Below are 16214 nucleotides of genomic sequence, written 5' to 3'. Positions count from 1 at the left end.
CCTCGCTTCCAATTCCCCCCCATTTTTCGGAGCCGAAGGCTCAAGCTGCAACGGATGGCGGACATGCCGAACATTTCTGAAAGAACTCCGACCAACCCAGGTATACGTACACATATGTACGACGCGAAGTCGGCCGAAGATCGATTCAACATCTTGTGAGAATAGAGAAGAGCGTTGACAAGGCTGTGCACAGTAGGTAGCTAGTCACTGGGACTTTGTAGTGTGTGAGCAAATGTCTACACAACACGTATGTGTAGCTACGCGTGCGAAATTCGAAACTGCAAACGGGAGTACAGGATGGATTATGTATCAGCGCGCAGGCAAAGGATCGCGTCGTTTAATTCAGTTGCGTCGATTTTTCAAGAGCACGTCGAGTGCAGTCATTCTCGTCTCAAACTCCCAGATATTTTCAGGTTCTTACGAACGATAATACCTGCAGTCGTTCATAAAAGTTTGATATTCCAATGCTTGTTTATCGCTGTTTAAATCTAATATTAATGCAGACATTGCGCAATGTAACCGTGGCATATTTCTTTATAGCGGTTAAAGTACGAGTCATTATTTTCATTCATATCTCGTATTATGGAAATTGTATGTACAGGTATCTGCCTTTTACGGCAGTATTTGATAAATCGAAGTAATTAATTTAATCATATTTGTAGCTAATCTCTTATTTTCGTGACAATTGACATCCGGGTTGACTTTATTCGCTATGTTCATTTAGCCGACGTTCGGAATCTGAGATAAGAGTTACTCGAATAATGGAATAATCAAATTTTTGGTAGAACTTCCTAACCGCTCAGCCATTTACATAACACGCGTACAAAAGAATCGTAAGACTTGACCGTTAATTTTTCTACTGTTCTGACAAAATTTCAAGCTAATATTATCTTATATGCAGATAATTTTGCGTGCAAAGGTTTCATAAAATTCTATGATAACTGTACCCTTGTTGTTCGAGAATATATTATATAAATGTATTTTGGTCATTAATGCCCATTATTTCATATGTATACCAGCTCAAGTTGACACGGCGGTGTCACTCTACGCTGGTAGTAGAAAATCCCTGTAACGTCACATAATTCGCTTGTTTGATTATCGCTCAAAAACCGCAAGTTAAATCATACCTATATTTAAATACAACTACTCACACACGACCACATTACGACTATTTCTAAAATTTGTTCGAAGTGAACTTTAATAAAAATATAAAAAAGAAAGAAGATCATGCTAACATTCGTTACTTTGTTCGAAACGTGAAGTGTTTCACGAGAACAGATTTTGAATCCGTTATGTGGTCAATGGTTGACGAAAGCAAAAGAATTTTGCCAAGAATTTGAATAGGACAGGTTTCATATTAAAGTTTCAACGATGGTGAAGAGTGTACGTCTTCCAAATCTTGCTTTCAAACAAACAAAAATAACGAATAAAAATTATAAAAAAAATCGATATCATGCCCATTTAGAATAATTTCGAAGGATACATATATATATATTCAAAATATGAAACTACGTTTCACTTTATAACAGATTACTGAATTCCTGACAATTATAAAATAAAGATTTTTTTAAACATAAATCGTTACAACAAACGTTCCTAACTTCAATCTCATAATCATATCACCTTCACCCTCTAAAGGCTTTTACGATTAAATCCAAGAAACTCGAGGTCTCGTCGCAAGTCCGTGACTAATTTCAAGAACGGTAAAAAAAAAAAAAAAAAAAGAATCAAACCCCGCACGCGTAAGAAGCATACGTAACAGCGCAAAAGAAGACGAATCTCGCAAGGAATCAGAGCGCGTTAAACTTCTTGTTCGTATAACGTCGCGGAAGGTTTGGTGTGTGGTGGGGATGATGAGAGAGGAGAGGAATTACGTAATATCGCAATGAAATGCAGTGAGATTTGAAGAGTAGTTTGCGGCTAGCGGATGGATGGGTGAATGGGCGTCGATGTGGTTGGGGTGGGGATTTCTCCAAGGCAGAAAGGCAGCATCCAGGCAAGCGCGAGGATATCTGGGTCGATAATGCAGCAATTCTTTCGTTCCGTTCTGCGCTGCACCTAGAATATTAGGAGGAAATGCCCTGGGTAAAGTAAGCGCGGGGCGCCGCGGCGAAGAGTCGGAGGCTTGTAGAAACGATTGAGAGATGGCGATACAGTTTGTTTTCGTCCCATATCATCCCAGGAGTCTCTCTACCAATGAATTCGCGTCCTCTCATCCCCTCCATGCGCAACGTTGCTCCCGTCAGAGCGATCCTCGGCTCGTCGTTCGCCTGCCGCTGCAACGACGCTGGGCATTTTAACACATACACACATCCGTCCATCCCATCCATCCATCTATCCCCACTTTATTTTTCCAAGTCAAGACTGAAACGAGGTCTACATTTTAGTACGCACTAGAATCCGAACATGATCAGTTTTGCCATTTCGTACCTGAGACCGAGACGTAATTGTTACAATAATCACCACCATCACGACCACCACCATGACTCACGCTTTTCATCAGACCAAATTTCGTTGTGAGTCTTCGTATTCTCGTCATCTTCGTCTATATTCTCTCTCTTTCCCTCTCTCTCTCTCTCTCCATCTCCCTTTCGCTATCCTCTCTCTCTCTCTCTCTCTCTCTCTTTACTCTAGCTGTTTCTGTTTTCTTGTGTTGTTCTAACGTCGGTATACTCGGTGAATTCACACGGTCTATTTTTTTCTTTTTTTTTCAACGTGTGTTCAACGTCATGCACACGTACGTTCAACACGCATATCTAAAATGCACATACCGACAGTATGTGGGATGGATTAGGTCGTGCAGTAAGCGTGTAAATGTGAATTACATTCAATTTACGTTACATACACACATCAACGTACCGTCGCACGTGCATGCATGCACGTACGTGTGCGCGAGTGTGGGGGTGTGTATGTACGATTCAGTGCGTGTGTTTTCCTTCACCCGTCAGTTAACGAGTCTCGCAAGGCGTATAATATCGCGCAGCAACAGCGGGAACCGAAGTTGTGAATGTGTTAATTACATTGTTGAAGAAAACAAAAAAAAAAAAAACAAAAAAAAAAGAATGAAGAATACACTTAAAATAAATATCATCAAAACAGCAACAACAACAACAACAAAAACAATAATAATAATAAAGCAATGGAATAGAACTGTAATATTTTGTACGATTGAACGTTACAGGGACGGAGAATCTGACGTCGCGGTTTATACAGCTGCGGAAGGAGAACGGGAATTTATTTACTGGACGGAAGTATTCCGCTCAGGCGGGATGGGAGTGAGTATAATATGAGAAATTTTTTTTTTTTTTCTTTTTAAACTGTATCATAGAAATCAGTAGTCCGCCTTTACCCCTTCCAGTAGAAATGTGATATGAAAAAATATAATCATCACGACGATCGCACGTATTATTATTAATATTCTTACCGCTACAGGCGGCGTCATTTTGGAGCTAATGGTATAATTGTTCCTTTGCACCCTCGCTTCGTTGTTCCGTTGTTTATGAGCCGTATAAAAAACACTCGCACTCGCACTCGCACAATAAGCACAATAATCACAAGCAGCACCCGTGACACCCATCGGTCAAGTTATACAGTGTATAACTGACGGACAGGCGTTGTAATAATTCGTCGTCGTCGTCGTCGCGGAGTTGTGTTTGTACCACACGTTGTTCGCCACCACCGTCGCGTCGTCGTCGTTATCGTGCGATCATCAAACGCGCCCCACCGCGCACCATATAATCCTAGTCTACCATATAATAATAATACACTCTTCTCTAATACTCGCAGCGTCGTTTCATCTCTCGATTGAGACCCGTGAAAACGGTACAATTCGCCTTTTTACCGTCGAACTGGTACATTTCTTTCATTATTGGTACAAAACGTGCTTTCCTTTCCTTTGCTTTAGTTTTATATTTCTTTACGCCTATATACACGTATATGAGATGCGCTGTTATAGCGTTTTGCGTGCCTCGAGAACAGGATGACGTTTGTAACTTTTGAGGTGGGACGGCGACGTCCAGTTAAATGTGGTGGGAGGAGGAGGAGGAGGAGGAGGAGGAGGAGGAGGAGGAGGAGGAGGAGGAGGAGGAGGAGGCTGATACTCAAGATCGGGACTGATGGGGGAACAGAGACTTAGAAGGCCGCCGGCAAGTGCATAGTGCGCTGATCGTTATCCCTCCATACGTGTTACATACACCTACATGTAACATGTAGCATATGTGTGCACAGACGCATCATTTCGCTCCGAGATAGATTTTTTATTAATCACCGTGCGCGCGAGTCGTCCCGAACATATCAAAGATCGCACGACAATTTTATTCTTCGATATCGTTTTATCGTTTACATTCACACATACCGTGATGCTTTACGCGTTTCATATACTAGTGAGGTGGTATGAGTAAATTGCAAAATATTGGTCAGAATTTTCAATCTTATGGCGCAGGATCTCAATCAAGATACATGTTAAAAAATTGTAGATTTGAATTTCAAAATATAGGAATTGAATTTTTTTTCCTTATCCAAACAAGGCTCAATTATAATACATATGTATATTACGATTTGCGCAGATGATTATTACTGCATAATAATTGTCTGCAATCGCATAAACGATGTACAGAATCTTAGGGTAAAAAAGTTTACCTTTATTCTATAAAGTCAATAATAAAAAATAATAATTATAACAGTAATGAAGATTTGTAACAATTCGTTACGAATGTATCGACATTGACGTCTACGTCTCCAAATATCGAAGTTCACGTATCGCAAATGTGAAAAAAGACTTACAAAAAGAAGCACGATTCTATATGCAATTCCGAATAAAAACACTCCAATAAATTTGACTCAGAAATAAAAAAAAAATTACATAACATCTACGAATTTACTATTGCAATTTCATAGAAAGCATGCGATTTCTTTATTTCTGCGTCGAATGAATATATTTCGTATGCTTTTGTTCAGAATATCATACAGAACCGCGTTCGTTAAGCCCTTCTTTGCGTTTGCGATACGTGTACTTAAATATTTTGAAACGTAGAAGTCAAAGTCGAAATCGATCAGGGTACACTCCCTTAAGGTAATACACCACAAATTGCGAGCTTTTAATTCATCGATCGGTTCATTTGATTCGATAATTGCTGCGAATTTTGGACAATACGGCGGAAAAAGAAAAAAAATAAATAAAACATGACCGAAACAGTAAAAACTGAATATAAAATGCCGTTTGTATCGTATTTACATAACAACTGCTGGAGCTGGACAAGATGCCGGGGGGGGGGGTTAAACAACGGACAAGCATACGCCTGTTCCAGACAAGGCAATCTTATTTTCTATCCATGAGCGCGAATCTAGGGAGAGATAGAGATAAAGAAAGAGAGAGAGAGAGAGAGAGAGAGAGAAAATCGGTCCCTATATTAAGAATTTCCGGCGCATGCGTCGCCATGCCGTTTCATTGATCTTCCTTCCTTTTGATTGACAATTTTACTCCCCCCCCCCCCCCCTCGCCCTCCCGCCGACCGTCTCTTCGCTCCTCTATTTTCACCTCTTAAAATGTACTATGTACAATAAATACATACCGCATATACCATATTATTATATTCCCTTCAATATCCTACAGCACTCCTCTTGGTCCACCTCCTCTCTCTTCTGACAGCGGCGTCGTTGAAGTGGAGAAGAGAATTTGTCGAACGCTATTCGATTATACGCGTTTAACAAGGTCGAGAAACGAGTGACGTCAATCGAGTCGGTATAGATATATAACTCGTTATACTGTATACGTTATATACAAATGCTTTCCAGTTATTTATTTCAAACAATGTAACCGCTCATAATCACCGCTTATTTTTATTTTCCTTTTTTATCCTTCCCGTTTATTTTATTTATTTATTTTTTTTCCTTTAACGCCATACAAGCAAGTACACGTTTGAGGAAAGAAAGAAGGGGGAAAACAAATAAATATATTAAAAAAAATTACAAACCCGCGAAGAATGTTTCCGACTAACGTAATCTCCCCCCCTCCGTCGAGACTTTACACATATAATGAATAGCTATCGGTTAATCATCGAAGCTGGCCTTTGTCTTTCTTATGATTTATCACGAATAATAAGTGCTTTGTTCCGGTGGAATTAATTTAGAATTAATTCTATACCAAGGAGAAAGGAATGTGCGATTTTAGATAAAAGATAGATGATCCAAGAATAAACAAAAATGAAGACATATCATAAGCTTCAGCCTCCGGTCCACCAGAAATTTTCTAGGCTTGATAAAAAAGCGATTAAAATGTAAAGGCTTCTCTCTTTCTCTCCCTATCGATTTATCGCTCGAACGAAGACGGTTCAAATTTACTTGCAAGTTTCGTTTCTCTTTTTTCAATATTTGTTCACCCGAGCCGAGAAAAGTTTAAGGTTCGTTGGGCATTAAACCGAACTCGATGTTCACTCCGGGCCAAAGGTTGGCTGTGCTTAAACTTGTACCAATTTTGCAATTCAAGAGAGTTCAACGTAATTTTGAAACAGTTCCAATAAGGCGGGATAACAAATTTACACGGTTAATAATGTTATATTATAATGAAAGGAAAAAAAAAAAAAATGTATTATCTCTCCGTGTTTTTCGTGTGTGAATATTTTATACACAAGATTTTATATTTATCAATATATCATATTATTATACGTATTGCGAATATACTTGGAAATTTTGAAAGGATACTCGATAAATATTTTGAAACTTTCACAGACTGCACGATTTAGAAATAAAGAAACCCACCGAAGTGAAACTATAATGGAGTTGAATCAGGTATGCAATTGTTCGGTTTACGAATTTCGCTAAGACTATGAACAACGAGTCGGAATTTTGTTTTTCAATTAGGTATGTTACAAATGTTTGTAGATTAGAATTTTTTCTTTCGCTTCGCATCCTCTTTTTTCTTCTACTCTTTTTCTCGCGAAATCTACTCACCAAATCACGCGTATACGTATAATATAAACATTAGAACTGTTTGGTTAGTTACAAATTCTGGTCAAATATTTTGAATATTTTTATACCCGCAGCGGTAGAACTAAGTTTTAAAATAAATTTACTCGCATCAATCACTATATGTTGAAAGTAAATATTCACATACAAACACGTTATAGTTACACATGCATTTATGTATAATATTTATATTTGCATCTACTTTGTCTACACCCACCACGAAGATGGATAACAACATGCATGATAATCTGCGATACACGCCTAAGACAAACTGCAACTTGCACTGTAGTATTGTGACTTATTATATGGAGAAGAGAGAGAGAGAGAGAGAGAGAGAGAGAGAGAGAAAGAGGGATTTGATTACGAACGCAACAAAGAGGAAAAATTAGTTTGAAAAAAAAAGCTAAAAGCTTTCTTCGCGTGCTTTCACGTGATCGTTTATCCGCTTATCAATACGTATACGCACATCAAAGGGGAAAATATAACTTTCCGAGTAATTATAACAATGAAACCTTCCGATAATGTTTTCTATAAATTAAGTTATTAAGAGAAAACTTGAACTTACGCGGATAAGATGCAAAAGAGGTTGTATCGATACATCAGAGCTGCATTGAAGAGCCGTTCAGCGATTGATCTTTTGATCGGTTAATGAAGTGAGTGTAACCAGTTTACAGTACAGATAGTGTAACTAGATGGGACGCTCGTCGTTTACTAGTTGTAATTTATAACAACGCGCACCGTTCGCAACTGGCGAATCGCAAGTCCGGCCGGGTGTCGTTTTAAATAATAACATTATGCACGTTGGTCATGCATGTTCGAGCTTGGAACCGAGGCGTCAGGGGAGCCTATCAAGAGTCGTAAATTCTAAATATATGAAAAAGACGAGGGCCTGGAGAGAAACGCGACTACGACGAGGTTCTCGAATTTCGCAGAGTCCAGTCGCAAGTTCCCCCAATCGTTATTTTCCAAGATCCAGATATAGCTTCGCGGATTTCCAAATGCAAACGTCATGCTACACGGCATGATTCAACCCTCTTCGTTAGGGTATAAAGGGTAATATTACATACATGAGTTGTTGTTACCCGCAATTGAATTAATTTTCAGACACATACTCCAACAAATGAGGCAGGAATTTCCAACCATCATGGCTGACGTCCACTACCGTGTCCTCAAGAAGAAGTGGTCGAATCTTTTGCAACAATACAAAGTGAGGAGTGGCTTAATTACACGTTATTTAAACGATTACGAGTAGTCATTTTGTCAATCGTTGAAGTGATTGACGATGAAAACGTGTCTCTTTGAGTCAAATCTGCGGTGAAAAACACATGTACGAGTTTTTGTATTTGAATTAAGGAATACTGAGCAATCGCGTCTGTATCTAGGTACAGAGAGATAGAAGAAACTATTGAAATAACCTCCATTAATATTAATTGCGCCAATGACGTTGATCGAACACGAATGAAACAACATCTCTGGTACATGTAGCAAAAATGAATCCGAACAAATTCGAATAACACAAGTTAACACAAGTAAGATACCATCAATTTGAGAGAAGGTTTTATAGTTGGAACGTTCGAGATCATGAGACTCTATCTTGTTGAAGTTTTGACTATCTAAAATCGAGTAAACTGCGACAAAACAAAACATACTCAGGTCCTTCCGAATCACTGAAAATTTGGAAAATAGTACACTTATTGCCAATGTGTCGTCGTTGCCTTAACGTTACTAACTTTAACCTCATTAAACACTGACGTTTCTGATCCAATTCTATTCCTTTTGGAACTAAATTGCTCGCTGAAAAGATCCCCACTGATTGTCTAAAACCGTTTAAAAAATCTTACATTATAATATAGTTGTAACGCGCAAATGTAATTGTCGACAAACCTCTGCTGAACGTACTTATACAAATCTAATTTTATCTTTACACTCTGGAAAATAATCATTTGCCATATTTTTTCTAAACGATATTTACAGATTTCTACGGCGAACAAAACAAGCCCCAAAACATTATAAATAGGATGAAAAATATCACAGTTTAGTCATTTTCAACGTTCTAATTACTAAACTTTTTTTTGAATTGTTGGTATCGTAGCTTTGGTACATCGAATTTGTTCAAAAATATTGCGAGACATTTTTTAAGCGGTTCCATCTCTTTACCAAACATTGGATTTAGACGATGGATTCGAATCACTCATAAAAACTCGACAAAGTTCACCCTTGTAAAATCCTCAGAGATAATCTTATATAATAATTGATTAAGAAACTTATAACATTTATATTTGTAGTACGTGGTTCTCGGTCAAATTCATTCGATATCCAAATATTTCAGCCCAAAATTAATCACTATTGTAAACATGATGCGCAGAGCAACCCGTTCAACCGAGCACGATTTCCCCAAGGGAAATTTCGCACACCCTACGGGTAAATTAGAGATTTCGGGATGATATTTAGGATCTCGTGACACGCCGTGATAAACTGCCAACCCCGTGTCCAATTATAACTTCGACCCGGCAGATCTAACTACGGGATTTTCCCATCCAGACCCTCTAACCATCAGTTCTAATTTTCCTTTTGATTCATGATGGATTACCGCAAAATGTTAAATCGGTAAAGATACGTAGATTTTTCCATAAGAAGTTTCAACTCAACTGTTGAAAATTCAAACTGGCTAGCGAGACGAAAGAAAAATCCTACTAAAAATATATTTCCAACTTCAATTGCATTTTTTGCAACTTCGTGCTTCCATTCTAGAAATATCTACAATTACGAATTTTAAATTCTGTTATTTGATCTCAAATGGTGCTCTCAACTTTTTTTGTATTTTCTAGCTCATACTGTATTTCTATTTAATAACCAATTTATGCTGTACAATGCGTTTACTGCCACAGAGACCAGATGACTAGATTGAATTTGTTTAAGGAACTGAAGAACCCGGTGCACGGCGACAAGAATAAATCAGACGACATATCGTGGCCATTTTACGGTGCAATCGACGAGGTGCTTGGCGCAGGTTACGGCAATCGTAACGACGAGGACGACGTTAATCCCCATGAATTTCTATGCCTCTCGGTGACCCCAGACGAGTCGGCTTTACCGCAAGATGAACAACGGGCAGACTCCGAAACCGAGGAATCGAACTCGATCACCGCTCTAAGACGGTTGCGAAGTATCAATGAAGACTTTTCAATTGAAATTGAACGGCTGCCCAGGGTTCCGATACGCCGACCTAGAACTTCTGCAACGTGAGTAGTTGTCGCATATTTATCCTAGTAATTATACGTATAAGTAATAACGAGGCACAAAGATATATTGTAGTTAACTTTGAGTGAAAAGAAACAAGGGCGTGCAAAAAAAAAAAAATTTCTCATTTTTTTTTAACGTTAAATTTTTATTTTTCCCAACCTCATTGACAACGAAGATTTTTCTGATTTTCACAGCAGAGCGTCGCTGATCGCGCAGGAATTGAGGCGTCGAAATGCGAGCGAGGTCTTGGTCTCACGACTGCCACCAGCGACTGAACTGTCGATCAAAACGGTGAGCAGATCGTCATCGTCCTCGGTGCCCGTTCTCCGGGTCAACAATTTTTCAAAGGACCGAAGTACTAACCCGTCTTCCAATATCGGACGATTCTTGCGGAGCGACGACGCCTTGGCGGTAACGAAAATAAACGGTAATCATTCCATGAAAGATGGAGATGAAGATGACGACGACGACGAAGACGACGAAGAGGCGGTTGAAGAGGTGGATGGTTTAGAACTGGAGGAAGAAATAGAAGAGGTGGAAGAAGATGAGCCTCCTCAGAAACGGAGGAAGAGGAGGAAACTCGAAGGAACATGCCACGGTCATGAATGCAGTTTAGAAAAATGTCTGAGCGAGTTTTTCGAGTACACGAAACGTCGTGATGAAGAAAACCGTGTGATCATGAACCGGATTCTTAACGCCGTTGAAAGAATCGCCGATAAATAGTGAAAAGTGTGTGTCGTTATTGTCGTTAGACTCAGTGACTTGTCAATATTTTAGTCTAGAATGAAGCGCTCCGAAATCGCCTTATTTTGAGTACCGTGACTAAACCGTTTTATACCGACCACTGGTGTCCAACTTTTTTAAACTGAAACTAATTTTATACTTCAACTATTGCAAGATTCGATTCATCGGTTATTATACGTTATAAGCAAACTTTGTTTCTTCGGAAATTGTACTTCGAAAATACATTGCAGCATAATGTAAAACGTTCGTGTTTCCGTCGAGAGAGTCGGGTTTCGTTTGAAAATAAATTTCAAGTCACCATCTCTCGCCTGAAACGTGTATCTGTATTTGATTTTCTAACGGCGAAGTAGAAAAAGACGAAATCATTATTCACGGAGCACAAAAGCGTCGCCTGGCTCCGGCTGTAAAATATGAGACGAGAACGAAGGAACTACGAAACTTAGAAAAAAGAACCAGACATCCACCTGTTTAGTGTCTTTTCAATACTTTTTCTTTTTTTCATTCTTATATCATACTTTGTTCTTTGATATACATGTATTATGGGATTCTGGATGTTTATGGGTAACAATGAGCTGTTTTAATCGTAAATAAATGTTTAATAAAATAGAAATGAAACCGATTCCAATTATAATGCCGGCTAGGAATTTACATGCGATAATGATTCTTTGATTTTCGTACACGTGTGAATAAACACGACGCTTAAATATTAAAAAACAACCACAAAACAATACATATAAACCGATATTATGAGGTGAACTAATTGTCAGTTAGGAAACGAAGAGAATGATATTAAATATTGTTCACATCAATTCCAGAAAGCACTCCCAACAGAAGTTATTTATTTCTGCAAAATTTAAATATCAATATTCCTTCTTACTCTTTTGAATTAAGAGAAAGACTTTAGATCTGTAAGACCCGCCTCCTACGTTGTAATAAAATGATCAATTATCTCAACATTTGACGTTCATGTTTGAAAACATCAAAGGTTTCACAATTAAGGCTCGTAATGAATAAAATGTTCCAACATTTCATTATCAGAGTGAAATGGAAAATTATTTACTCGCTATCATGTCTTAACGATAAGCACTTTATGATATATTCTTAGATTCGGATTCAATTTTAATCCCTACGTATTATTGAAAAGAATTTTACTTTAAACATTTCTTGAATGTCCTAGAAAGTTAACTCGCGAGTCATCAATCATACGATTGTTTGAAACATGTATTGATAATCTGAACATGAAACAATGTGAATTCTTGCTTACATCAAGTTTTATTTGATGTATCTATAAAATGATTACTCAATTGCAACCCAAGTGCCAGATTAGATACCAAGTGTCAAATTTTGTGTAGAAAAATTATCTCAACCATTGTATTTATACAATTTAAAGTAGTTAGGTACAGCTTAAAAATGCCCAGCCACTTTCCCAATTTTCCCGTGTGCTTCTTTCGTCAACAGTCCTGTTCAGTGTTATTCCAGAACTGTGAGTTGTACAGCGTTAGATAAAACGGAAAACAGATGCAACCACTTAGGCCTAAGCTACGATAGTTGCTAGGGCTGAGAGGTGGTGAGGAAGGGAATGGGACAGACTGCTGCTGCAGTTGGCCACGAGATCCTGAACATGGAAAAGAACATCGAGAAAGGCGTGCGTCGTCGGTTGGTAAAAATTTCGAGCAATTTTTCGGTTTTCTGATCTCTTTTACCTCGGATTATACGTAATATGCGACTGAGAAATGTCACCGCGCTCAGTTCCGTTCCGTTCTATTTTATTCTCTTCGCTTCTCTTTCACCTACACTAAGTGAAATTTTTAGTTCCGGTTACCGCTCAGTCCTTGACTATTTTCATTTTTTACCACAATCGAAAAATATAGTTCCAGGTATAAAATGATAATTAGTTTTCTAGCAGTTACCGGAAAGTCTAGTATCCGTTACTATTCTTTCTCATTACGATCACTGTTGACGTTAAAGCCTTGTTTAACTAAAAAAATCGAGTAAACCTCAAAAACTGATTTCGCGTTGCAATAACCAAAAAAGGATCGACGATAGCGGAAAATGTTTACGCGTGTCTCGTTTTTCGTAATTCCAACAATATTCGAACAGTTTTTTCTAACGATACCTGTTTCATTGAATTTTTCTAGTTACCGTAACAAATGAAATTTTTCTCAGTGTACATACTAACAATAAGTTTCGTCAGCGAGTTGCGTTTAAAAGAGACGATCGTCGGGCTTGAAGAGCGAGAAGAAAGATGGCCGAGACTAGCGAGTCTCTACAAGAATAAGAGAGCGAAAGAGAGACGATGCACGTGGCTCGCATCTGCTCCCCGACGAATGACCCTTAGCTGACCCTCGCCAAGTACCAATAATTAACTCGGCCCCGGCTCTCCTCGATTATCCCGCAACGACGAATGCCTGGTTGCGTCATCGCGCGGCTGCGTTCACTTCTCGTAACGCACGCAGCCTGTTGCACACCGACTCGTGAACACTCGTTGTTGAGTACTCGGCGTAATACGTGTTACACGTTGGTACAAGGTATGCGCGTATCGTATTCACGCGTGATGATAATAATAACAAGAACAACAACGAACGAGGAGGAGCAAAAAGAAGGAGGAGGAACGCGGACGGCGACGCTATATCCTTCGGGAAATTAGAGACAGGGTACGCGTTCCCATTCATACGAATATACGCGTCCCTGCGTGACCGTGTTCCATGTGCACGTGTATGCGTGTTCACAGATTCAAACGCGTTAAATGAAGGGCTTTAGGTATTACGCATAGAGTGGAGTTCGGTATACTTATGGCACATATCATCAGGACCTTCCTGCGCACGCGCAGTGGCGTAGCAGCGTGACGATTGTCCCTTGTTATTTTGTTGGGATAAAGGTTTGCAACGTTCCTGTAACAGTGTCATTTTTTTTTTTTTTTTGGAAATTCAACGCGTAAAATGGTTATTTTAGAAATTTGGAATTGTTTGAAATTTAATAAATTATCATACGCCATTGACAAACTTGATTCAGCTAATTCGTAACTATACCGAAGTTTCAAACGGTCATTTTCCCTCCGAATTGTCCTTATACGTTAACGTTACCAACTTCAAACGTGTGTTATTTTCATAAAAGCCTCTAACCGCCCACCCCCATCATTTGTTATTCCCAAAGGAGAATATAAAGATCGATAAAACTGTTGCTTCGTTGCTATATTAATTTCTCATGTCTTGCCGTTCTTTTTCAAGATTCGCAGGTCATTAGCACTTTATATCAATTATTGACGTACATCAATTAAACAGAGGGCCGTCTTCGCAGTTAAAATATTAATTAATTAGCAGTTGTAATACAACTGTCCGAAAGAAATTTTATATTAAATATAGTTAAAAATAATTGAACCTATCGCACATATGTTCGTGTAGAAACAATCTTCGCTCGACGTTTAAAATCGCCAACATAAAATTACGTTAAATTAGAATACTTGTATGATAATTCGAATTCTTTTCAAGTATATTCAATATAGAAATGGCTATCGGAAAGTTATATTAAAACTGTCAATTAATCGAAAAATTTAATTCCGTAGAGGGCCCTCTTTGCGGTAAAAATGTAAACCTAATGAGTTGCTAATGACCTTCGAAGCCTAAAAGAGGATGCAAGATACAGATTGACGAGGTCAAAGAAAGAAATAGATATATTATTTACACCGTTATACCTGCTGGTTAGAAGAAAAAAAAAAAAAAAAACCATTTGGACGACCATAATTTTCAATTTGTTCACATAGATGATTTCAATGCGAAATAATCAACTGTCACACGCGAGGGTCATTCGAAAAGATAAAATTTATTGCAACTAATACTACTTGGTAAATCGATACATTAATCTCGCAATCAATCTGACATGTCTTATTGTGTTATTGACAGATTATTGCCAAACAAAACCATAGTCTTTGAATAGGAGAAAGAAAGCTACCAATACGCTAAAAATATCAAGTATAGCGTATAATAATGTAACGTACATATAACTGCAAATAAGTGTTGCAAAGTTCCTAACAATATATGCGCTACACGGTATTTGGAGTTGGATAAGCTATAAGCGTAAGCAAACCATCAACAGTTACGCCATTGGATTATAAACAGTCCTGAAGGTGCACGTGTATTATACATATATTTTCAAGCATTGCATATTACGTGGAGAAAGTTTTGTACAAAGGCGCAGGGGAGTTTCTATACAGCTTAAATAATAGGGTAAATTTGATTATAATAATTATTAATTACGAGCATGTATATCCTATAACACGTGTACGAGCTGATGTTATAATAAGTATTTAAAAAAAGAAGAGAGAAAAAAAAAAAAAGAAGCGAAAGAAAGACACAAGACAAGAGAGACTCTACATATAAGGGTTATAATTGACTGATTGTGAACCACTATATATATTATCGTGCCGGACTCTTCCAGTCAAAGTACCGAGTAATTAATTATACTCGTTAATTAGTCATTACCGCACACATACAATGTAGAAAATAGCCGTTCTTGTACGAAACACAAGGTTATAATAAAGTTAAATTTTCAAGATTTAGTATCTTGGATATACACACCCTGTACAAATGGATCTGAACTATGTATAATATAGGAAAATGAAGGAGTAGTAATCAAGCACGATTCATTTTCAGTGAAAAATTTCTATAATTAATGATGATTAATTATTTTTTTGTCGTTTGTTCTTTTTCCTTCTCTAATTGCGCGTTCTCTCGATACAAAGTGGAAAATTGATTTCAGATATAAACGGACCGTTTATTCCTTCAATTCAAAATTTCTTTACGCTTCAACTGCACGTGCCGCATAAAATTAGCCCATCTAGCGATTGCCGATGTCTAAAAATTCCTCGCGACAATTGAGCAACTTGCATTCGTTGCAAAATGCTTGACTTACCGAGGTCTTGTACACCTCATGTGTCAATTGCAATTTTTCGCACTTTCGTAACGTTATATCACACCTTGTGTCTTGCCTCGTTTTCGGTTCCAACGTTTCCCCGTTGTTACAGGAAAAGCGAAACGCGAAACAAAAAAACAAAAAAAAAAAAAAACATAGTCAACTGTGCTCACAGGGGCGTGGGATATACGCGTTGAATACTTCTGACGTCATTTCCCGCTCTAATTTACCTCGAAATTATCAATCATGAGGTCGGCGTTAATTAGCTGCTCGGTAACTCGTTCATACGGACGTTCTAACGTGTGTATAAATTTCAGGATGATAATATGAAGAAAACTTTTCATGAATTTCAGTAA

At 38.1% G+C, this 16214-nt stretch overlaps 2 protein-coding genes across 12 annotated transcripts in view; one reads left to right on the top strand and one right to left on the bottom strand.

Moving 5' to 3' along the window:
- LOC124220210 (rho guanine nucleotide exchange factor 10) overlaps positions 1 to 16214 on the bottom strand; it is a 61069-nt gene that overhangs the window by 21868 nt on the left and 22987 nt on the right. The window contains exon 1 of one of the 5 annotated variants that reach the window (XM_069136563.1): positions 7529 to 7663. The exons of 2 other annotated variants lie outside the window; for them this stretch is intronic. The gene's annotated coding sequence lies outside the window, so the exon portion shown is untranslated. Of the gene's footprint in view, positions 1 to 3424; positions 3987 to 5570; positions 5671 to 7528; positions 7664 to 16214 lie in introns of those variants that run through there. 2 more of the 5 variants (XM_046628763.2, XM_046628761.2) reach the window with 2 other exon arrangements.
- LOC124220212 (uncharacterized) lies at positions 2290 to 11569 on the top strand. Of its 7 annotated transcripts, none has more exons than XM_046628766.2 (5): positions 2310 to 2516; positions 3182 to 3275; positions 8068 to 8170; positions 9892 to 10205; positions 10401 to 11569. In XM_046628766.2, the coding sequence occupies exons 1-5, from the start codon at positions 2483 to 2485 to the stop codon at positions 10927 to 10929; spliced, it is 1074 nt and encodes a 357-aa protein (XP_046484722.1). In that variant the 5' UTR covers positions 2310 to 2482; the 3' UTR covers positions 10930 to 11569. The 7 variants fall into 7 exon arrangements, with proteins under 7 accessions (XP_046484725.1, XP_046484723.1, XP_046484724.1 ...); XM_046628765.2 differs by having other exon boundaries at positions 2311 to 2516; positions 9883 to 10205; XM_046628769.2 differs by lacking the exon at positions 3182 to 3275 and having other exon boundaries at positions 2290 to 2516.

The sequence above is a fragment of the Neodiprion pinetum genome, chromosome 5, assembly GCF_021155775.2.
Source record: "Neodiprion pinetum isolate iyNeoPine1 chromosome 5, iyNeoPine1.2, whole genome shotgun sequence".
Lineage (NCBI taxonomy): Eukaryota > Metazoa > Arthropoda > Insecta > Hymenoptera > Diprionidae > Neodiprion > Neodiprion pinetum.
This window is presented reverse-complemented; position numbering and strand designations above follow the sequence as displayed.